Source organism: Aegilops tauschii, chromosome 3, assembly GCF_002575655.3.
Source record: "Aegilops tauschii subsp. strangulata cultivar AL8/78 chromosome 3, Aet v6.0, whole genome shotgun sequence".
NCBI classification, from domain to species: Eukaryota; Viridiplantae; Streptophyta; class Magnoliopsida; order Poales; family Poaceae; genus Aegilops; species Aegilops tauschii.
The window spans coordinates 608,239,060-608,261,881 of NC_053037.3; the positions used below are offsets into that span (position 1 = coordinate 608,239,060).

General features: G+C 42.4%; 2 protein-coding genes across 3 annotated transcripts; one reads left to right on the forward strand and one right to left on the reverse strand.

Annotated features, from left to right (window-relative positions):
- Positions 1-12,330: 12,330 nt before the first annotated feature.
- Positions 12,331-16,013, forward strand: LOC109786168 (uncharacterized). The gene is made up of 11 exons (XM_073511293.1): positions 12,331-12,904; positions 13,031-13,213; positions 14,230-14,349; positions 14,439-14,480; positions 14,555-14,650; positions 14,728-14,817; positions 14,914-15,030; positions 15,157-15,195; positions 15,275-15,325; positions 15,439-15,513; positions 15,606-16,013. Exons 1-11 carry the CDS (start codon positions 12,452-12,454, stop codon positions 15,639-15,641), a joined length of 1,302 nt encoding a protein of 433 aa, XP_073367394.1. The 5' UTR covers positions 12,331-12,451; the 3' UTR covers positions 15,642-16,013.
- Positions 16,014-16,610: 597 nt separating this feature from the next.
- LOC109786169 (uncharacterized) lies at positions 16,611-20,392 on the reverse strand. Of its 2 annotated transcripts, XM_045234477.2 has the most exons (7): positions 20,276-20,392; positions 19,028-19,409; positions 18,816-18,946; positions 17,819-18,013; positions 17,586-17,755; positions 17,341-17,447; positions 16,611-17,134 (listed from the first exon to the last, which is right to left on the reverse strand). In XM_045234477.2, exons 1-6 carry the CDS (start codon positions 20,325-20,327, stop codon positions 17,343-17,345), a joined length of 1,035 nt encoding a protein of 344 aa, XP_045090412.1. In that variant the 5' UTR covers positions 20,328-20,392; the 3' UTR covers positions 16,611-17,134; positions 17,341-17,342. The 2 variants fall into 2 exon arrangements, with proteins under 2 accessions (XP_045090412.1, XP_045090411.1); XM_045234476.2 differs by having other exon boundaries at positions 17,586-18,013.
- Positions 20,393-22,822: the final 2,430 nt, after the last annotated feature.

Consider the following 22,822-nt stretch of genomic DNA (forward strand, 5'->3'; position numbering starts at 1 on the left):
GAATTGACAACTCAGCTGCTAATACCTTCAAATATTCTTTGGCTCCCCTTGTGTCGAATCTATAAGTTTGGGTTCAATACTCTAGCCTCGAAAACTGTTGCGATCCCCTATACTTGTGGGTTATCAAGACCTTTTTCTGGCGCCGTTGCCGGGGAGCATAGCTATATTTGTTGAGTCACTTGGGATTATTATCAATTTATCACTATGAAGAATCTGAAGGATCCAAAGACTAAGATATTTCCCTCAAAGATGAGGGGAGGTAAGGAACTGCCATCCAGTTCTGCTTTAGATTCACCTTCTGTTATGACTAAACTTGCAACACCACCACATGCTATCAAATTCTAATATGTCGCAAGTTATTGATGATGCTACTTCTACTACGAATGATGCTTATGATGATGCTAGTTGCTTGATAATGATGATGTGCCACTTGGTGAATTTCTTGATGAACAAATTGCTAGAGTAATACAACATGATGTTGTTGAGTCTGATTATGAGCTTGAAACTGAAACTCCTGAAACACCTGCTAGAACTAGCCTTCCTAGATATGAATTGCCTAAGGTACCGGAAGGTTATGTTATGAATGAGGAGACAACTAGAGATATTCTTGCTTGTAAGGATAGAGATGATCTAGAGAAATTATTATGCAAGTATAAAGAAAAATCTCTGAATGCTAGAATGAAATGTGATCCTAAGTTTGCTACTTCACCTATTTTTATTGATGATAAGGATTATGAATTCTTTGTCGACCCAGAGTTAGTTACTTTGGTTGAATCTGATCCTTTCCATGGTTATGAAACTGAAACTGTTGTGGCACATCTTACTAAGTTGAATGATATAGCCACCCTTTTTACTCATGATGAGAAAACTCGCTATTACTTTATTCTCAAATTGTTTCCTTTCTCATTAAAGGGTGATGCTAAAGCTTGGTACAATACTCGTGCATCTAGTTGTGTGTGTAGTCCCCAGGATATGATTTATTACTTCTCTGAAAAATATTTTCCTGCTCATAAGAAACAAGCTGCCTTACAGGAAATATTTAACTTTGTGCAAACTAAAGAAGAGAGTCTCCCACAAGCTTGGGGGAGGCTTTCCCAGCTACTTAATGCTTTGCCTGATCATCCTCTTAAGAAAAATGAAATACTTGATATCTTCTATAATGGACTAACCGATGCTTTTAGGGACTTCCTAGTTAGTTGTGCTAGTTGTGTTTTCAGGGAACGAACTGTTGCTCAAGCTGAAGAATTATTGAATAATATATTGAAAAATTATGATGATTGGACTCTTCCTGAACCACCAGCTAAAGCCACTCCAAAGAAGATGGGTATATTATATCTCAGTCCTGAAGATATGCAAGAGGCAAATAAATCTATGAAGGAAAAAGGTATTAAAGCTGAGGATGTTAAAAATTTACCTCCTATTGAAGAAATACATGGGCTTAATACACCACCACTGCCCAAGGTGGTAGCGGTAAATTCTCTAATGAAGTTCAATGAAAATGATAATCCTCACAATATGCATCCTAGCCAATGCCTTTATGAGTTTGAAAACTACATTAGAAAAAATATCACTTCAATGCAAATGTTATGAAACAGTTGAAATATAATTCTGATATGATTGCTCGCTTGAGTGACTTGTTATTTAGAATTTCAAATGATATTAGAGGTGTTGGAAAACATGCTTCTATGGTTCAAATTCAGTTAGAACAAGTTGCTAAATCTCAAAGAGAATTACTTGATGACATGAATCATAATATGCATGACTTTGCTGTTAGAGTTGCAACTAGAGGAGGTAAAATGACTCAGGTACCACTTTATCCTGAGGGACACCCAAAAAGAATTGAACAAGATTCACAAAGAGCTAATGCTAATGCACCTAGTCCTTCTAAAAAGAAAAAGAAGAAGAAAAATGATAGGACTTTGCATGCTTCTAGTGAACCTGAAATAGAAAAATCTCCTGATAATGAAAATGAAATTTCTATCTCTGGTGCTGAAACTCAATCTGATAATGAACATCGAAAAAGATAAAGATGATGTTCATGAAGATGCTCAACAAATGAAAAAGAACCAGATAATGATGTTGAAATAGAACCACCTGTTGATCTTGATAACCCACAACCTAAGAATAGAAGGTATGATAAAAGAGACTTCATTCCTAGAAAACACGGTAAAGAAAGAGAACCATGGGTTCAAAAACCTATGCCTTTTCCACCCAAGTCAACTAAAAAGAAAGATGATGAAGAATTTGAATGCTTTGCTGAAATGTCGAGGCCAGTCTTTTTGCGTATTCGCTTGACTGATATCTTGAAAATGCCTCCTTATGCAAAGTATATGAAATACATCATCACTAATAAGAGGAAAATACCGAAAGCTGAAATATCCACTATGCTTTCTAATTATACTTTCAAAGATGGAGTACCTAAAAAACTTGGAGATCCAGGAATACCAACTATACCTTGCTCTATCAAAAAGAACTATGTGAAAACTGCTTTGTGTGATTTAGGAGCTGGTGTTAGTGTTATGCCTTTCTCTTCATATAAAAAACTTGATTTGAATAAGCTCACACCTACTGAAATATCTTTGCAAATGGCTGACAAATCAACTGCCATACCTATCGGTATTTGTGAGGATGTGCCCGTTGTTGTTGCTAATGTTACTATTTTGACTGACTTTGTTATACTTGAGATGCCTGAGGACGACAACATGTCGATTATCCTTGGTAGACCCTTCTTGAATACTGCAGGGGCTGTTATTGATTGCAATAAAAGCAAGATCACTTTTCATATCAATGGTAATGAGCATACGGTGCACTTTCCGAAGAAATATTTCCAAGTGAATGGTATTAATGTTATTGGAAAATCTCCGACAATCACTATTGGAAGTTTTCAAATACCTCTACCTACTGTCAAAAAGAAATATGAAATGCTTATTGTTGGGGACATTCATATCCCCATTGAGGTAACTTAGTGATTTACGAAAGTTCTTCGATTTCATGCTAATCGAAAGTGGTTGTTAATAAGACCTGATCAACCTTATTAACGAATCATTTTTGAGCGGTATGAAATTGATGAATTTAGTAAGCACTACCTTCTGTCTTTACCTTTTTGTTTTTTGTTTTTATTAGTTAAATAAAATAAAATGCCATGTTTAGTCAGTTTTCTGAATTTTCCGTGCAATAAAAAAGGACCCCAAAATAGAAGTGCTCAGAGTGCCCTGAAAATTTTATACGATTTTTTCTGAATATTTCTGAATTTTTGGTGCAAATAATACCAGAGGAAGGTGCACCAGGTGGGCACAACCCACCTGGGCGCGCCAGGACCCCCATGCGCGCCCTGGTGGGTTGTGGTCCCCACGTGGGCCCCTTCAATTATCTCTTTAGCCCACATCACCACTTATCTCCAGAAAAAATCTCCATTGCTCTCTCTCCCGTGTTAGCTTGAACCCGCGGATTTTGATCTCTTTGCTCGAAGCTCCATTTCCGAAACTGTTTTGGAGGATTGTTGCTTGGTATGTGACTCCACCGTTTGTCCAAATAGTTTTCGTTTTAGTGGTTTATACTTTGAATAATTAGTTACTCGTGGTGCGGCTGTAGATGTGCTTGCATGTTCAATTCTTAGTGTTCTAAGTAGTTTGAATGGTTGCTATGGCCTCTATGTATCCCTATGAGTAGCTGCTATAAATTTTGTGAAGTTTTGTTGAGAAAATTTTGTGGACTAAAAATTCAGATTTTTGTTCATAGGAAAAATTGTTCGCGGACATGAATATCTTCAGGACGCTTGGCTCTAAGAAGAACTCCAACGGTGTTAATGGAGAGTCTTCTGACAGTGATCTCCACCCTCGGAGGTTGGCGGAAGTACGGCCGTGTGAATGGCCGCACACCCCGTTCCTACAAGAGACTGGAATTCTTGAGGAGTTCATGCAATATATTGCTAATGCCGGCCTCACCGACTTCATCGCAGATGAGTGTGACCAGCACCAAATCCTCACAAACATCTTTGTTCAAAGTTTTACTTTCTTGCCAAGAAATAATCCTCCTGAAGTGAGCTTTGATTTATATGCTGAAAACCATCAGATACCACTTACTGAATTTTGTAACATATGCATGATCCCTTCTGATGGGAGCTTGGCTGAGCCTAGGCCGGCCGAGTTTGAGGCCTTTTATCGCACTTTGATAATGGGTGATGAGAGAGGAGTGTCAGCCATCACTACCGCTGGCTTACATTTTCCTGTTGTTCGTTACTTTGCACTTTTCATTACCAAATGCTTGCTTGCTAGGGAGAAGGTGGGTGCACTTAGTTCACCAGACCTTGCTGTTTTACGTCGTGCACTTGAGGGCGACAACACGCATAGCTTGGGAGCTATCGTGGCTCATCGCCTGCATCTTAATAAATCCCAGGGTAAAATACATGGTGGAATTTTTGCTACTCATTTGGCGGCCCACTTCAATGTTGGGATATGCCCTCATGATTAACCTCTGACTAAAGTTTACCTAGACCGATTAGCCATGGAACACCATCACTTTCTTGCACATGATCGTCCTGATATCGCCATTCCTTATAACCTGGTCTATAGCGTTAAAACTCGTGATGTTATTCCATTGCCTGCTCCTGCTTTGTTTGATTCTACTGCCAGGGGCGGATACCGGACTATGCATGCATACATCATCGCCTACTGGAACGCTCACGCTGCTACAGAGGCTGCGGAGAAGCCTCAGCAGTGGGATGAGTGGATGCCTGCTCCTCAGGATCCCTACTACCCACCCAGGCTACTGATCTACTACCAAGTTAGGCCAAAAGCCTAAGCTTGGGGGAGTATGTGTTCTCACCGACATTACATTCATGTTCACATATCATTCCATTTGTCGGTATTCACACTTTTTCATTCTATCATCCATGCTTAGATTTATTTTCTTGTTTTCTTCTTGTGTGTTTGAAAAACTTTAGAAAAACCAAAAAAAATAGTTGTAGTAATTTAATTTCTATGCATGCTTAGTAGTAGAACTAAAAAGAAAATCCAAAAAGATTTCCTTATCCTTCTTTTGCTTGTTGGGAGCTTTCCCGTGTAAATAGTTTTTCTCGTTTTTGCTTTTCCCTTTTTATTTGCTTGTTCAAGAAAACCAAAAACTCCAAAAATATTTCAGTGTGTTTCTCTGAACTTCTTTTCTTTTTATTCGAGTCTTACCAAGGAGAAGACCACGATGAAAATGTTGAGTGGCTCTCATATGAATAACTGTTGGACTAATAAGAGCACATTTTACCTTGTCTTCTCGTGTTGAATAAAATGTTTTGCAGATTCCAGCTTAGTCCATGGCACTCTTGCACTATTATTATTTTCATATCATTCGGTCGTGCAAGTGAAAGGCAATAATGATGATATTCGATGAACTGGTCGTGGCAAAGAGAAACTGGTATGAACTCGACTTGTTCTGTTTGTGTAAATATGTTTAACCTAGTATCCATGATTCAGCCCATTATTATTAAACATGTTTGCAATGACAATTAGAGATTATAGTTTCTCATGCCATGCATAAGTAGCTAGGAGTGAATAATGATTTATCTTGGATATCAACATAGCGTTAAAATGATTGTGATGTAGTATGATGATATGGTATCCTCTTCTGAATGTTCGAGTGGCTTGACTTGGCACATGTTCATGAATGTAGTTGAATCAAAACCAACATAGCATCTATGATATTTATGTTCATGGTGTTCATATCCTACTCATGCTAGTGTCCAATGTTACTTATGCATAATGCATGGTTATGATCGTTGTTGCTCTCTAGCTGGCCGCTTCTCAATGTAATTGGTAGCCTTCGCCTGTACTAAGTGGGAACTCTGCTTGTACATCAAAAACCTTGAACCCAAAGTTATTCCAGATGAGTCCACCATACCTACCTATATACGGTATTACCCTGCCGTCCTAAGTAAATTTGCATGTGCCACCTCTAAAAACTTCTAAAAAAATTATCCTTTTTGTGTGCCTGGATCGTTCATGGAACGATAGGAGGTGGTCGATATCTTCCATGCTAAGCGGGTTATTCTCAGTTCGAGTGTTTATTCACTCGCCATAGCACGAGAAAATGGGCAGTAATAGGGATTCCCAGTCCCGAACTCAAAAATGCAAATAATTAAACAAAACTCCCCCGGGACTGATATTGGTATTGGATGACACCCGTTGTTTCGGACAAGCTATGGAGTGTGACTGATGGTGGAGGGGAAGTAAACCTTTACTTTTATCGCTTGGGAACTGCCAATAGCGTGCTTAGCATGGAAGATGTTGATAACTGATGGTCGTGAAGTGAATAAGAAGGGTGCATGTCTCAAAATATCATTTATCTCTGTTTTAAAAATTGATCTCTAGCACCTCTGCAAATCACTGCTTCCCTCTGTGAAGGTACTTTCTATTTACTTTTATGTTGTGTCATCACCTTCTAAAACAAGCGCTAGAAACTGAGAGAGCACAACTGTCATGATTTATGCATTATGTGTAGCTAATGTTGGGTGCATCATGACTGGATCTTTTCTACCATGAATTACAATGTCTAGTCGCTGCTTGAACTTTGGAGGTGCTCTGCATTTATGTTTTGCGGTCTCAGAAAGGGCTAGCAAGATACCACTATTGTCATATTATATCATGGTTGTTTTGACAACGTGTTGCTGTTTGAGATCTCTTATTATTGCTTGCTAGCTGATTATGTCATTGATATGAGTTAATATAATCTTTAAATGTTATTGTCCACATGGTTAGTTATAATGCTGGCTGAAAACCTGGGTGTTGTTTAAGCTTATTTATGCAAAAGAGTTCGTAAAGTTTTTCTTTCTCACTTTCAGTTTATCAACTGAATTGCTTGAGGACAAGCAAAGGGTTAAGCTTGGGGGAGTTGATACGTCTCCAACGTATATACTTTTTCTCACGCTTTTCCTCTTGTTTTGGACTCTAATTTGCATGATTTGAATGAAACTAATCTCAGACTGACACTGTTTTCAGCAGAACTACCATGGTGTTGTTTTTGTGCAGAAATAAAAGTTCTCGGAATGAAACAAAACTTTGCGAGGAATTTTTATGGAATAAAAGAGGATTTTTTAGCCAAGACCCACCAGAGAGGGGCCCCTGGGTGGGCACAACCCACCAGGGCGCACCCCCCTCTCCTGGCGCGCCCAGGTGGGTTGTACCCACCTGGTGGCTCCGCAGACGTCAACCCTGACACTAAATTCCTATTTGAGGAGGAAAAAATCAGGGAGAAAGAATTATCACGTTTCTGGGTTGCTATCTTATCCACCACCTCCTGTTCTTCATCGGGAGGCCAGATCTGGAGTCCATTTGGGGCTCCGAAGAGGGGGATCTTCGTTCTTCATCATCACCAACCCATCTCCATCGCCAATTCCATGATGCTCCCCACCGGGAGTGAGTAATTCCTTCGTAGGCTCGCTGGTTGGTGAAGAGTTGGATGAGATTCATCATGTAATCGAGTTAGTTTTCTTAGGGCCTGATCCCTAGTATCCACTATGTTCTTAGATTGATGTTGCTATGACTTTGCTATGCTTAATGCTTGTCACTTTGGGCCCGGGTGCCATGAACTCAGATCCGAACCGTTTATGAATTCATCATTATATCCACGTTTTAGATCCGATCTTGCAAGTTATGTCACCTACTACGTGTTATGATCCGACAACCCCTGAGTGACAACAACCTGGCCCACTCTCGGTGATGACCGTAGTTTGAGGAGTCCATGTATTCACTATGTGTTAATGCTTTGTTCCGGTTCTCTATTAAAAGGAGGCCTTAATATCCCTTAGTTTCCAATATGGACCCCGCTGCCACGGGAGGGTAGGGCAAAAGATGGCATGCACGTTCTTTTAATAAAGCACGTATGACTATTTACGGAATACATGCCTACATTATATCGATGAACTGGAGCTAGTGCCGTATCGCCCTAGGTTATAACTGCCACGTGATGAATATCATCCAACAAGTCATCGATCCAATGCCTACGAATTTATTTATATTCATCTTGTTGTGTTACTATTGCTTTCATCACTGTTACACTTGCTACGATTTACTGCTATCACTGTTACCGTTACCGTTGCTGCTATCACTATTATCAAAACTATCAAACTACTATGCTACTGATTACTTGCTACAGATAATTAATCTCCAAGTGTGGTTGAATTGACAACTCAGCTGCTAATACCTTCAAATATTTTTTGGCTCCCCTTGTGTCGAATCTATAAATTTGGGTTGAATACTCTACCCTCGAAAACTGTTGCGATCCCCTATACTTGTGGGTTGTCAGATGCACCAAGGTCATGTCAATGAGGACACCAACATACTCAAAATAGTGGCACTAAAGGACTTTTGGATTTGACCTGCTTTCTTTTACATGCCTGCTTCTCACGACGACATCAATGTGCTCCAGCGATCTCCCATATTCAGAAGACTTTGTAGTGGGGAAGTGATTTAATTCGGAGACTCTGGTTAGTGGCATTGATACATGTCGGACGCCAGCAATAAAATATGTATCTTCGGCATGGCCCACACACGCATATATTAAGACCTTACTACCGGCATTGGAGGAAGACGCCGCTAGTGAGACTTATCCCTGACATTATACTATCGGTGTCTCCGGTCCGCGCCGGTGACGACGTTTTTCGGACGCCGCTACTAGGCTCTTTCCTACTAGTGGAGGCACCCGACAACATCATCTGCAGCGGATGCCGGGGTGCAGAGGTTCAGTCGATGGGGATGGGCGACACCGGGGAAGGGGGCACAGACCCGTGCAGGAAGAAGAAAAAAGAGCTTTTGAAGTAAAGAATTCCAGGCGTTTGATAAAATACTAGCAAACATGCTCGTGCGTTGCACTGGGAGAAAAAATGCCCCCTCACACACACACACCCGACGACATCAGCAAATTCCTTGAAATCTTTCACGATGTTGCACGACAAACAACAAGATAAGTGGTGTTTTGCAAAAACATAAAGGTAGAATGATTTTTAGTGTACACAAGGTGTTTCCAATTTATTAGACAACCAAAATCATTCCTCCTTTATGTAACCTTTTAGCATATGGTAGCTGATTGGAATCAACATTCCCTATGGTGCTAATAATAGATTTTGTGCAAATTTAAATTGTATAGGAAGATAAATAAAAGTCTTTTTCAAGATACCCCATATAAAGAAGGTATTAATTAAGATTGCATCCAAAATCAAATTTAAAAAATAATTAACAAGCATGATGATAGCATATTTGAAGTTTACACATTTTTCTTACAAAATTTCATATATATATATATATATATATATATATTTATATTTATATATATATATATATATATATATATATATATATATATATATATATGTTAGATTTTGATTTAGGATAAAAAAGATGTGAATATTTTTAAAAGTATTTAAATATGCTCGATAAAAAAACTGCACTAACCTGGTATCATTCGTGGAAGGGTCGCGCCCTAGCCAGTGGGCTGCTTGCATGCTAGTAGTACATTCGCGGGCCGCTTGCTAATGAACCCTGTCCGGTTCAGCGACTTGTAAAAAATGTTTTTAAACTTATGGATGGCATAGTGGGTAATTCGTGGCAACTTCAGGGCAATTTTTGTGACGTACTGTCAGAAGTAATAACCACTTTATTATACGTTATTGAAATTGCCATCAAGTTGCAAAAAATTATCCATCGATGCCACCTATTGGTGATAAAAAAACGTTTCACATAGGGGAATCCCTGCCTGGGCCGGCCCATGCATACCATGCTCTGCGCGCTGGGAGAAGACACAATGCGCCTGTTTAGGCCGGCCCATGTTGGACGACCTGTTTTTTGAATTTCGTTTGTTATTTTTTTGTTTTGTTTTTTCGTCTTCGTTTTTCTACTTTAAATAATTTGGGACTTTAAAAAAGTTTCTTTTTCTAAAAAAATGAGAATTTTGAGAAAGCGTTTAATAATTTATAAATGTTTGTGGATTCGGAAAATGTTCATGATTTTTGAAAAATGTTTGCCTCCAAAAGATGTTCGAGAAATCAAAAAATGTTCATGCTTTTTTAAGAAAGTTCGTGTATTAAAAAATCTTAATGAAACTGAACAAAATATCGCCAATTCAAAAAATGTTCATGAATTGAAAAAGAGGAAAGCTTCTGGTCAGCCGGTCGATAATCAGGCTCACGTCCGCCGTCTTCATTAAGCGTCACACTTTTTTGCAACCGCACATCCCCGTCTCGTACATAATCCCCATTTTTCGCAATCTTTCATCCCGAGGAAACGCTCGCCGTGCGCCGATGCTTGTCGTTGTCCCGCTTCGGCAGTCATTGTTCGCCGACGAGGCCGACCTTCGCCGCCCCACTTTCATCCCTTCTTTATTTCTACGCTACCTCACCTGTCGAGCTTGGGCAGGCGGCTGCTATGTCGCTCACATCTCTCCTCCCTGCATTTAGATCGGACGATCCGTCACCCAACGTCGGTGACTGAGATCCGCACGACCCGATTGTCGTTCCAGAGGCGCGTGGCGCAGCCAATGGCCTCTCTGTCACCGTTGTTGGTGTCAGAGAGTCCTCCGTGCTGGATCTGTCCTTGCATGTCATGTTTTTGAAACAAAGCTCTTGTTTGCAATAGTCAATGGTGTTTCCGAAACAAAGCTCTTGTTGCAAAGAGGGACATACACGTAGATGCTTTGCAACGTCACCAATGATTTTGAAACAAAGCTCTTGTTGCAATAATCACTGTTGTGTTTCTGAAACAAAGCTCTTGTTACAATAATCACCGATGTGTTTCTGAAACAAAGCTCTTGTTGCAATAGTCGCCCTTGTTTCTGAAATAATAATCTTGTTGCAAAGACGGATAATACGCTGGATCGCACAGCTCGCGAGGCGGCATATCTTTAAAAAAATCCTAAAAATTAGAAAACTGTTCGTGACATACAAAATAGTTTATTGTTTCATAAAATATTCACTGATTCAATCAACGATCATACATTTCAAAAAATATTTGTGAATTTCAAAAATTGTTTCACCAATTTCCAAAAAAAATGTTTATCAATTCTAGAAATTTTCGCCTATTGAAGAAATATGTTTTAAAAAATGTTCAACTTTTTTAGAAAAATGTTTGAAGATTGTATAAAATGCTCATCGATTCAAAAAATGTTCATGATTTTAAAAAATGTTCGAAAATCTGTAAAATTTCCACAAATTTTAAAAACATTCACGATTTCAGGTATGTTCACGATTTTAAAAAATGTTCATGATTTTCAAAAATTATTCAGGGTTTCACGAAATTGGGATTGATAGTGTATCTCCATGATGCAGCAAAACTTGGTCATGGCCATTGGAGATTATATATTTTTTTCTCCCGTTGCAACGTACGAACCGTTTTGCTAGTAGATATAGATATAGATATATGGGTGCTCCTAAATATGGAAAATGATGTTCTTCAACCGGCCGATGGACACGCGGCGTCCGCCGCCTGATTAGTCGCCGGACGATCTTGATTGAGCGCTCACGCTAGCCACAAGTCCCATGGAGTCATTTTTTTACGTCAAGCGTATTACTTCCGAAGGTTTCTGCAACAAAGGCCCGATTTCAGGAAAGGAAATCCCGATGAAGAAATTTTCTTCTGCAACAGGATTCTTGTTTCAGAAACATAGCCCCGGTTGCAGAGTCGGAGGAGCGCCAACGTTAGAGCGTACGAGGCCAAACATCGCAACGCGATGCATATTTCAGAAACAGAGTTCCGATTGCAAAAATTGTCACAGGAGTGCCCGGCGTGAGAGCTTGTCGCCGTCGTTCCGGAGTAGAGACAACTGCTCAAGGTGTTGGGTCGAAGGAGGCATGACAACTCTGGCGCTCAGGCCATGGCGGGGCAGCGATGCTGTCTCGACAGACCTTTGCAACAAGGTCCTTGTTGCATAGCCCCCGAGCGCAACAAGCTAGCGGTTGCAAAGGTCCTCGGTTGGCTGGACTGTTGATCCGACCGCGGATGGCATCCGATGGCTACCGAGCCGGCCAGTCTAATCGGTTTATCATATGGCGGACGCGTAGCACTGCCCGTAAATATTCCACTGAATTTGTGCTAGAGATGAAAAATATTCCGTTTAGAAAACCCTTCGATTTGCAGCAAATTTACGTTGGCCCGCACGCTCTGCTTCTCTCCCTCCATCTCTCGACACCGACGTCGCCTCCCGCCGCCGCCGCCGCCGCCGCTGCCTCCCATCCCCGTCGCCTCCCCTCCCCCGACCCCAGCCACGTTCTCTGCCACCTACCGTCTCGACAAGGGCCTAGGGTTTCACGCCGCCGCCGTCGCCACCCACCTCCCGCCGCCGCTGCCTCCCATCCCCCCGACCCCGTCCTCTGCCGGCTACAGTCGCCTCCAGCCTCGTCCCCTACGCCAGTAGATCGACGCCGACGCCCAGCTCGACCGCGCCCCCCGTCCAGCGGTCGTATAGTTCGATTGAGATGTTGGACGAGAAGCCCGTCCAGATTGGCCAACTGGCCGATGATGGAGATGGAACAAACAAGGCGTGGACAGGGAAGAAGAGGCGCCGCAAGCACCTGCCCCCATCATCTTCCGATGCTCCTGCCACTGCCCACGACCATGAAGGCATGGAGGACACCATCCAAGGGGGCCAAGATCCGATTTCTCATGCCACAGACATGGAGGGCACCATCCAAGCGGGCCAAGATTATGATCTGCTGCTGAAAACAGAGCCGGCACAAGAAGAAAGCGAGCAGCGTTTTGGGCCGCAATTCCTTCTCAGCAAGGAAGACCAGGCCAAGGATTGTCAACTTTTGCTTGCCAATATTCAGAAGGAGGACGATTATCCTACTGACCTGCCACTTTATTTGACATGGGAGGAACACCACAAGATAAAAGCGCGCCTTGCACGCTATCGCATCGCTCATTACAAGGTACCTACATGTTGTATCTCCATGTATGTTTTAAAGTTTGTACTTGTGTGCCATAGCAGCAAATCCAGTCCTCTGGTTTAGTATGTGTGGATGATTTTATCTCATGTTTTTATCATCCATGTGTAGGCTGTGAGGCCGGAGTGTGCACATGAGCTTAAGGAACCACAAGAAAACACTGATGATGAACTTCATAAGGAGGTGTACTTTCAGAGGTTAGAGGATGATGAAAAGTTTGAGTGGTACATCCATCGTGCTGACACCTACAATGTTGAGTTGAATGACTACCAACGGATTGTCCCTCGTAATTTCGTAAGTATATCTTCTACATCTACATTTGGTCATGCAATTGACTTGTTTGGTTATCATAATCATGGGTGTTCAGAAATCATTTCAACACACACCGTGAAAACCGACAATCAATGAGGTAGTTCATTTTGCTTCATTGACTCCAACCACAGCTGCAACGCTACTACAGAAAATTGATCCATGGGTTTGTGGTACGAGTTAAAACTGTTTTCAAACAGCTTATTCTTAATAGATGATGATTGTATGACTTGCATCACAATATTCTATTATTCTTTGCTGTGGTTTTTGAACACTGATTTTGTATCTATTGCCATTGCTTTGTGGCTACTGATGGATGATAGTACTTGCGGTGTTGGATTTGAAAAGTTTCCCAGTTTTTTATGTTTATTCAAACTCTGGACTAGTCTAGCTGCTGATTTTAATGAGTGATCCCTTAAAATAGATTGGTTCTTAGCCATTTCGTATGTAACCTTAACTCGGGGTGAAGTGCTATGAAGTGTATCCCACTTGGTTCTTGAACCTCCCTGATTGCCTTAGTTTTAAAGCTGAGGTTCAGCATTAGAAGATAAACATATCATGATTTCTGTGACCGCAGGGAGCTTTCCAGGGCTCAAAGGTATGTTACCTTGTACTCCCTCCGTCCCAAGATAAGTGTCTCAACTTTGTACTAGCTCTAGTACAAATTTGTACTAAGCTCAAAGACACTTATTTTGGGACGGAGGGAGTATTGTTTAACAATCACGTGCCGGTAACTTTGGCTGCTGAAATTAGTTGACTTTTGAATTGCTTCTGAATTATATCATGTCTGTGTCTCAGTTGATTGACTTGTTAAAGGTCATTTAATTATACGGTACTATTTCTAGCAAGCTAGACTTTACTAGTAGGAAAAAATGTGGATCTTTAGTCAGTTACTTCTGTAGACCAAAGTATGTCATCTCACTACACTGTAACCATTATGTATGTGCACTTCTGTGCCTTTTCAGATGTGTCAACTAATTCTTGTCCCTTTCTTTTTGTAGCTGCCTGGTAGAAGTGGAAACCTGTACCGCTATCACGATGAGTACCGCTCACGTTATCATACATATAAAGTTGATGATGTTTATGTCAAGTACTATGCAGAAATTTCAAAGAAAATCAAGGTATGCATTATGTGATCAAGCCGTTGGAATTAAAAATATTACGAGTGGCTGGATTGTTTTTAAAGTGATAGACTTCTATGTTGCAACAGTGGATTGCAGATTTTTTGCATCTGGATCGCAAGACTAAGGATGTAAGTATGCCCCACAGAAAATTACAAAATTAGTCATATACATACACATGATGATTAACTTCTTTTCACTTCAGTGGATAGAATGGGATACTAGAGCATGGAGGCAAGCATTGAGGATTGCAACTGGCTTTCCCCATATGACTGAAAAATTAGCTGGTTATGCTTATGACGTAGGATATCTTGTCTTCTGCTAATTGAGGTGGTGTTAATTGCTGGTTGTACTCACAATCTGGTCCATTTGATTCAGGAGTACATTACGGAGCTGGAAATGGATGCGTCCCTCAAGGACATAGATCTCCTCTATTTTGAGATCTGGAGGCTTGTCGCTAAAGAAAATGTTAGCATCCTAATACATCAAAATGTTTGTGCAATAGAGCACGGCTGACATGCTTTGTGATTATGCGTGTTTCTTATGGTTTCACAAATATTTCAGAGAACTTACAAAGAGGCTGTGAAGGAAGTTTATGAGTCTGGCGAGTTCCCTATACACAAAGCAGTACTACATGCTGAACTCAATGGGGGCCATATCTTTGTAACGATGCAAGAAATGGTAAGCTGATGTCTTAATTTGGGGCTGTTGTGCAAATTTGTATAGCCACTAACTGTGATTTATGTCGTGAAAATGGAATGTGCAACATATTGCCAAATGTCTAATTTCATCTGTTTACCTTTGTAGATCTACGCTGTTGTCCTGGAGGGTGGCATTGAACTGACTGTAAGTAGGATACTCTACATGTATGTTTGACATGGTGATACATACCTAGGTTGTTGACTTTGATACGACCTTTGTGTAGGACGAAGAGAAGAAAGCTAGGGGTGTGTTTAGGAAGTTATCTTTCAGCATGGTATTGTCTCGATGAATCCTCTATGATTTTACGTTTTATTTTGAGAAAAATCCTCTATGAATTTATATGCCGTCATGATTGTTGTTCTTATATTACCGGATCTCTTGTTTCAGCATAAACCACTGAACATGGCTCAGTATGCTCAGAAGAAGGTGGAGATAGCAAAACAGTTGAAGCTGGACAATGAGGTATGCTAATAACTGTATTTATTGTCAAAGTAAGGTTCTGTCCCGAGACAAAAAAAAAAAACCCAGTAACTTATGTGCGTGCCATTTTGCAGGATGGATTTGTTCCTTTTAGACCCTTTGAGTTCTGAAAGGGAAAGAGATTTGTCCCATTTGGCTTGAAATGAGGCATTATTATCTCATATTACAGCAAGACGGAAGTAATACGAAGATTGTATCACATACATAACCAGCCCAGTCTGACATTGTGGATGATTCTTGGCTCATGTTTTAAATTAGTGGACATCCCCCGTTGTAATGTTATTCACTAGAGTGATGCTTGGTTTGTTTTTCGCATTTGTTTCTCATTTGCCGTAAAACATAGTAAGATAGTGGTCGCATGATGAGCAGGTCTTTTTTGGACCTGTATGAGTAACAATATACTAGTATTATGCAATGGATGTATGCTGGAGTTGGAAGACCATAATTTTGATTGTGGCAAAAAATATGCTTAGCAGTGCAAACATGATTGATGATGCTCGACTTGACAGAGTGAACCAAACAGCAAGCCAGCCAGGCAAGTACCAAAATTCCATGCTTGATCTAAACGGTTTATTAGTTTAGAGAGGGAGTATTTTCCATGCTTGAGAAATGAGAATGTGAGCTTTGAACACTCCATGCCCGAGTAGCAAATAGTACCTCTGAACACAGCAACAATGCGTAAGTAGTAGTATATGTGTGTAGACTTAGACAGCAGAACAAGCGTTGAAGTAGTCTCTCCGTCCCAAAATATGTGTTGTGGCTTTAGTTCAAATTTGAACATCCAAAAGCGCTTCATCAGGGCTCAGCGACGGTAACCAGGTAGGTAGCTCTTATGCTGAATATCTCCCTCCCTACTTATTGTGCCCATTGCGTTGGAACCTCAAGAGGAAGGAGACGGCGCAATGTGGGCGATTTGGATATACTCCCTCCGTTCCTAAATATAAGTCTTTATAGAGATTTCACTATGGACCACATACGGAGCAAAATGAGTGAATATACGCTCTAAAATGCATCTATATACATATCCGTATGTGATCCATAGCGGAATCTCTACAAAGGCTTAGATTTAGGAACGGAGGGAGTATCATCGAAAGAGTGAGCAGGTTGATTCAAACTGAGACAAGAAACAAACACAATTCCTGGTAAGATAAGATAAATGAAAACTTCAAGAGAGCGCATCTTAGTCAGCTGCAACAATACATTCATTCATTGTTACTTAGAAGACGCCCCAGTATGAAGCCATGCCATGCCGGGAGCACCATGAATCAATGAAAAACGAATCCATCAAGCGACTAGTACCACCAGTAGCCAGGCCCAGGAGATGGAGATGTCCCAGTACGTACACGACATTGTTGTTTGTCGCGTCAAGCTGGGCAGCAGAATCCTCCTCTAGTTTCTTTGTTTGGTTGGTTGTTTGTCTGTTTACCAGCCAAACAAGACAAAGCAGCAGTAGCTAGCTAGCTAGCTAGCTAGCTAGATAGATAGATAGATAGATAGGATTACAATGATCTAGCATATCTAATTAGTTAAGCCACTCTTAATTTCATCTCCATTCCATGGAGCAACACGACAGACAGCGCTTCTTGGTCAGCAACCACACATCCTGTGTATATGGATAAAAACAAAGTGAGTAAAACGTCTTAAAACATGATGTTTTGGTAGCTCAATTTGAACTATCAAAACGTCTTATATTTAGGTACGGAGCCTGTTTCAAGACCTCCTAAGCAGATAGGTCAGGGCTTGTGAGCAGATAGACACATTCTTATCATCACGGAAATTTGTAGGATGTTGTAATGGTCTTCTACTTACATCTATTTTCTTGGCATGTGAAGTGCCACGTACAAGATGTGCCAGATACGAGGCGACCACTTTTCGACCTGTTGAATAAGTCCATCTGTATTCCCTCCAAGCTTTTGCTGCAACAAAATAACATTCAGCTCTCAAGCTCCTACTCCAACTTAGGAGGACTTTGTTCACCATTTGGACTGTATTTCAGTTTAAATGAAAAATAGGGAGGGAGGCATAGACACATGAATACAGTTTAAATCACGCACCTTAATATGCTCTGGCAGATCTTTGAAGTGCTTGTAGCTGTTCCTCAACAGCCTCACGTAGTTACTTGGGAATTCCTTGTCGTACCTCGCGTGTTTCTCTCCATAACGAATTAAGTCCGACAGCAACACTGGAGTAGTTACTCCATCTTCTTCCACGGGCCACTTCAATTCTGATGCATTGACCATATGAGACACTTGCTGGGAGTACGAGTACGATTCCATGAGGAACGCACCTTTCTTCATGTTGTCCCACTGATCCGGATGGTCCTCCAAGAGAGCTTGGGTATTTTCTGTCAGAATCCCAATACACGAGATGAAGTCTTCACTCGCCTGGCTTGGTTTGACATGATGGCGTTTAAAGCACTGTGTAACAATATCCCTTACACTTGCCCAAGCCTGCTCCTCAGCTATAAAGCTGCTTTCTTTAACTATGATAAACCAAAAAAACCAAGAAGCAAAAATTATGTATCATCATAGAATACCAAAAGAAAAAGAACAGACTAAAAGGGAACTTGAGCAAACCCTACACCCACATGATATTTCTTTTGCATCGTAAGACAATCTCACAATCGTCAAGGTAGTTTGAGTGCTATGCGCATTACTCATTTTTGTGCAAATATATACATTTTTATGTCGTGTGCAAACAAACTGGGAGTTACTACTTTTTTTCCTGTTCATCCAATGCAAGTGCATATAGTACTTGCACATGGCAAATGCACATCTGCTCTTATTTGGATATACTCCAATAATTTCCACTACAAGAAATGTGCAGGAATTGTAAAAAAAACCTGGATTGTGGCAATGCTACAAATGTAATGTACTTGTACAGAGTTTGGTTTGGTGCTAAAACATGTAAAATGCCCAAAGCTGTGTTACAGAGCCTGCTGCAAGCCTAGCATCAACATGACCATATGCGTCCTAACAAAAAGACCAAAATGCGCAATGTTTTGAATAGCGGGTGCAGTATTCATCGTTTAGGTTAAACCAATTTAATTATTTTGCCTAGCACAAAATATTAAGGTGTACATCTTATACTTGTTCTTAACAACCATATTTGTTTCAAACAGAAATCCATGACTTTTTATAACGAGGCACACATGACTAAACTGTTTCATCCTAGATCTGTTCAAAACCTGAAAACCAACCTTTTAGGTTTATTTTAATATGTAGTGAAATCAGGTGCCAAACATTCACGGGTATAGAGTTTTCCCGTTTCAAGAAGACACTTACCCTTAAGTATCAACACCTGTAGCTTAGGTATACTACCAGGAAGCAGCAGCTTGATGTACAGGTCTTTCATTGAAAGTTCTTGAGGGCACTTTCCCTCGGCAATTATACTTTCGAGCAGGCCTGCTAGCTGGCTACATAGGGCAACAAGAAGAAGGTTAACAACTACATAAAAAACGGAAGGCATATGTTGCAGGTTGTAAGGCAAAACTTACTTCACCATTTTTCTTAGGATGGGGCACATATCGCCTTCCTCAGTGAACAGTTCTGGGGTTTCTATGGTATTCAGCCATTTGTCGAACGACCCATTCACTTCAGAAACGACTACACACTCTGGGTGGAAGAAATTCTCCACTTGCATTGCAGCCGGATGTCGCAAAGCACTGACAAAATGGTAGTTGTGAGCCCAATCCTTAGAACTTGCGAGCCCCCTCTTGATGAATCTTGTAAATTTCAAGGTACCAACTTGGTACGTGCACTTCTGGAACATCATTGTTGTGTGATCAAAATCAAGGACCACGTCATCATCACAGGGTTCTAATTTAACGCTGCCTTTGATTTTCCCCAGTTCACGGTAGCAATCCCTAATGGCTCGAACTATTGGAAACAGAGTGAATAGTTAATTAGTCACTCAGTTATGGAAAACAAACAGCACTTAGATCTTGGGGCATCAGTACTTGATTTTATATGTGATACATACATACACACAGTAACATACATATATGAGTTAATCACGTCAGTTTGCTGGCCCAGTAGCTGAAAATTGAAGCAATTTCAACAAGATTATGCTAAGAGCAATCTGACCAATCTTTGTATGGATGGTAGACATGCCTTGGTTTAGATGTAAGAGCAGAGTCCCCTGTTTGTACTAGTACCAACAGAAAACCATAGGCATGTATGAAATGCTGTGGCTGCTGCCAAACTAGCAGAGGGACATGAAATTGGTGATATTTGCAGCATCAGCAGTAGGCTAAGGATCTACTCTAACATTAGTAGGGGTGGTAAGCAGAGCGCGAAAAGGCAGCATTGGCTCATCTAGATGGCAGCAATGGCGATGCCTGCCGGTCGATGTCCCTCTAACACCTCTCCGCCCCTAATCCTGCTGTTGGGCATGGGCCTTTGCCTAGATCAAGGCCCTTTCCTACTCTGTAGACGGCTGACTCGAGAGACCGGCGGCGAGCGATTGCTAATGTTCGGGGAATCGGGGTCGTAAAGGCCACAACTTTAGGTAATCGGGCAACCAATGGCCGGCGCCGCAGCGTCGGAAAAGAGACAATGTCGTGAAGGGCACCAGTCGGCCAGCGGCCGGCCAGTTCCCCATCACATGTCGACCGTGCGCTCCCTTGTGGCGTCGACCTCACCCCTTGTCCCCTCCCCTGCAGCTTCTTGCCATCGCTCGGCTATGGCACTGGCCGGTGATGGACGGCGCGGCGGCGTGAGCAAAAAGGAGGCAATTGCTTTACCTGTAACTGGATCCGGCGGCAGAGGTTGCAGAGGGTCGGGGGCGCCCGCCATCGGTGGAGCTGGGGATGCCGCTGCCGCCGGAGAGAAAGAGGAGTCCGGCGATACCAAGGGAAAAGTGATTCTCGAACCAGCTCGCCTCCCCTTAACTTTCTCTACTACGAAGACACACAGGCCCGTTTCGGGCAAGATAATAATTGGTCTATTCACCGGTGAGCACGTCGTGTTCAATTTTCAAACTGGTTTCAAATCAAATGCCGCAGCATGTTTTTCTATTTTTCTTTTTAAATTTTAGTTTTCCTATTTCCTATCTATCAGAGGACCTACAACCGGGTGCCTCAAACGCACGGCAGGATGGCCTGGTCACACAAAAAGCAACCCAGGCGCCTCAAACACCCGGACGGACCGGCACCCCTCATATTCAGCCCAAACGTAAGGCGGAATTGGGGGCGCCCTGACGTGTTCGTCGTGTCGGACCCGACCCACCCGACCCCACATATATTTCTCCCCATCCGCTCCTCCGACCAAACCCTAGCTACTTCACTACACTTCCCTCCGCCACCCAAGCTCTCGTCCGCCCATCTCCGGCCTTCTCTAGCATGGCTCGAAGCGTATCCGAGTCCTACTCCTCCAGATCCGTCGACCCCGAGCTCATCCCGTGCAACCCCGAGAAGGAGATGGCTGTCCGGCTTACGCTCCGCCGCTCCTAGGAGGAGGCCGCCCGACGGCAGCAGTCGGACTCTTTGCGATGGGAATCCATCGCGTCTGCGCAAATGGCGCCTGGATCCGCCGCGAGGTGTGCTGCCGCTGTCTCATCGGAGGCATTGCGGTCCGTCTGGTGTCAGAGCGTTGTGGTGGACGCGCAACCCTTCCGTTGGTGCGCCGAGCAGGAGGTGAATGCGTGGACGTCGTCGGGCGCTAACATGGCGTGTCGTGCCTGCCGTGTGAGGTAGCGAGCGCAGGAGGCGGCGGCAACCCTCACGACAACGGACGTTGGAGAGGCGGAGTCGCATTCTCAGCACCCCGACGGATGGCCTGCAACCCCGCCCGCCGCAACTGTCTTGTGGTGGATGTCGTCGGCCCCTCTCAGAACGGATCCATCATCGATCTGACGTCCACCGGCACCGTCAGGGTTCCGGGCTCCAACGAGGAAGAGTAGGGCATGGGAGACGGCGGCTCCTTGAGTCCTGTGAGCCGGGCCGTGTCCCATGGCCTACTCTATCTGGCCGGCGACCGGACCAACACTCTGAAGGGTGGAGCCGGCCTTCGGACATGGCACGGCGAAGCCGGTCAGGCTTTGCGAGGTTTCCAATTTGAGATATCCGGTTGTGGAATCAATTATCTGAGGTGTGACCAGTCACTGTTTGCAGACGCGTCTGGACATGTCCACGGGTGTTTAATGGCCGGATTTGCGTGTAGACGCTCTTACTCCTTTCGTCCCAATTTTTTTCCTATTTAATTAATTTTACGTTTTTTTCTTTGTCTTTTCTCAACGCCACGTGCACCTTCCGTGGGCAGCCGCAACTACAGTTGCATGTTGACCGCACACAACTGCAGTTGCATTTCATGGATGTCCACCGGTCTCCATAGTTGCCGACCGCGGGGGTCGTACACAAAACACAAGTCCAAGTACAATTGCATGGCCATCTATTGTTGGTTTGCTTGCATCTGCGTGTCCACCAACCACGCGCAAATGTAGTTGTAAATCTACCGACCATGCGCAACTGCGTGTTCACCAACTGAGTGCAACTCTTAGCGCACCGATGCACAATCGTAATTGTATACCCACTGATTGTCCGGAGCCGCATGTTCCTCATTTGCATACAATCGTAGTTACATGTCCGTCGGACATGCACAACTACATTGACGTCATTCATTTTTTGTCTTGATTATAAAATCGATTCATGGAAAACATAAATCTAGAGGAAAAAGCAAAAAATGTTAATATTTTTATTTTAAAAAATCTTGACATCACTCGACTCAGACTTAACTAAGTCTAAGTTGATTGGGATCTAGCTTGAGAAGCACACGAGATAGGTACAAATTATCAAATCTCATGAAGAAGATTATCCCCTGATTTGGCTCATTCGTGGGAAGGTTTCAATGCAAAAAATCCTTGCCTTGCCTAGGAATGAGGCTCGTGATTCATTTTTTGGGATTATATGTGAAAGAAATCCAAATTATTTACTAAGTCTACCTAGCAGTTGCTAGAATAATATTGTTTGTTTGTGTGTGTGTGTGTGTGTGTTTCAAAGTTAACCTTCCTCTTAAGAGCATGTCCATATGCAATGGACAAATCAACGATTCAAACACGATTCACGATAAGTAGTTCAATAATTCATACATAGTTGATAAAACAAATGAATCAAACATTTTTGTGCACACGTGATGTCTTTGTGCATCCCCATGGTCCATTCCTTACACTGTCATCCGTGAGGCTAGTGTCCTCCAACATGATCCAACAATCCTCAATGATCCTCGGCAGCCTCCTCTTCTCTCTTTGAATCTCAATGCTCTCCATCGGCCATCGCCTTGGTCACCTCAAGATC

Bases quoted from the DNA above. Each gene is read 5' to 3' on its own strand.
- LOC109786168 (XM_073511293.1), top strand. From the start codon at position 12,452: ATGTTGGACGAGAAGCCCGTCCAGATTGGCCAACTGGCCGATGATGGA. The intron at 14,481-14,554 runs GTAAGTATGCCC...TTTTCACTTCAG, and splicing joins TGGATCGCAAGACTAAGGAT to TGGATAGAATGGGATACTAG. The intron at 15,514-15,605 runs GTATGCTAATAA...GCCATTTTGCAG, and splicing joins AGTTGAAGCTGGACAATGAG to GATGGATTTGTTCCTTTTAG.
- LOC109786169 (XM_045234476.2), bottom strand. From the start codon at position 20,327: ATGGCGGGCGCCCCCGACCCTCTGCAACCTCTGCCGCCGGATCCAGTT. The intron at 18,947-19,027 runs GTAAGTTTTGCC...TGCCCTATGTAG, and splicing joins ATCCTAAGAAAAATGGTGAA to CCAGCTAGCAGGCCTGCTCG. The intron at 18,014-18,815 runs GTAAGTGTCTTC...GGTTTATCATAG, and splicing joins ACAGGTGTTGATACTTAAGG to TTAAAGAAAGCAGCTTTATA.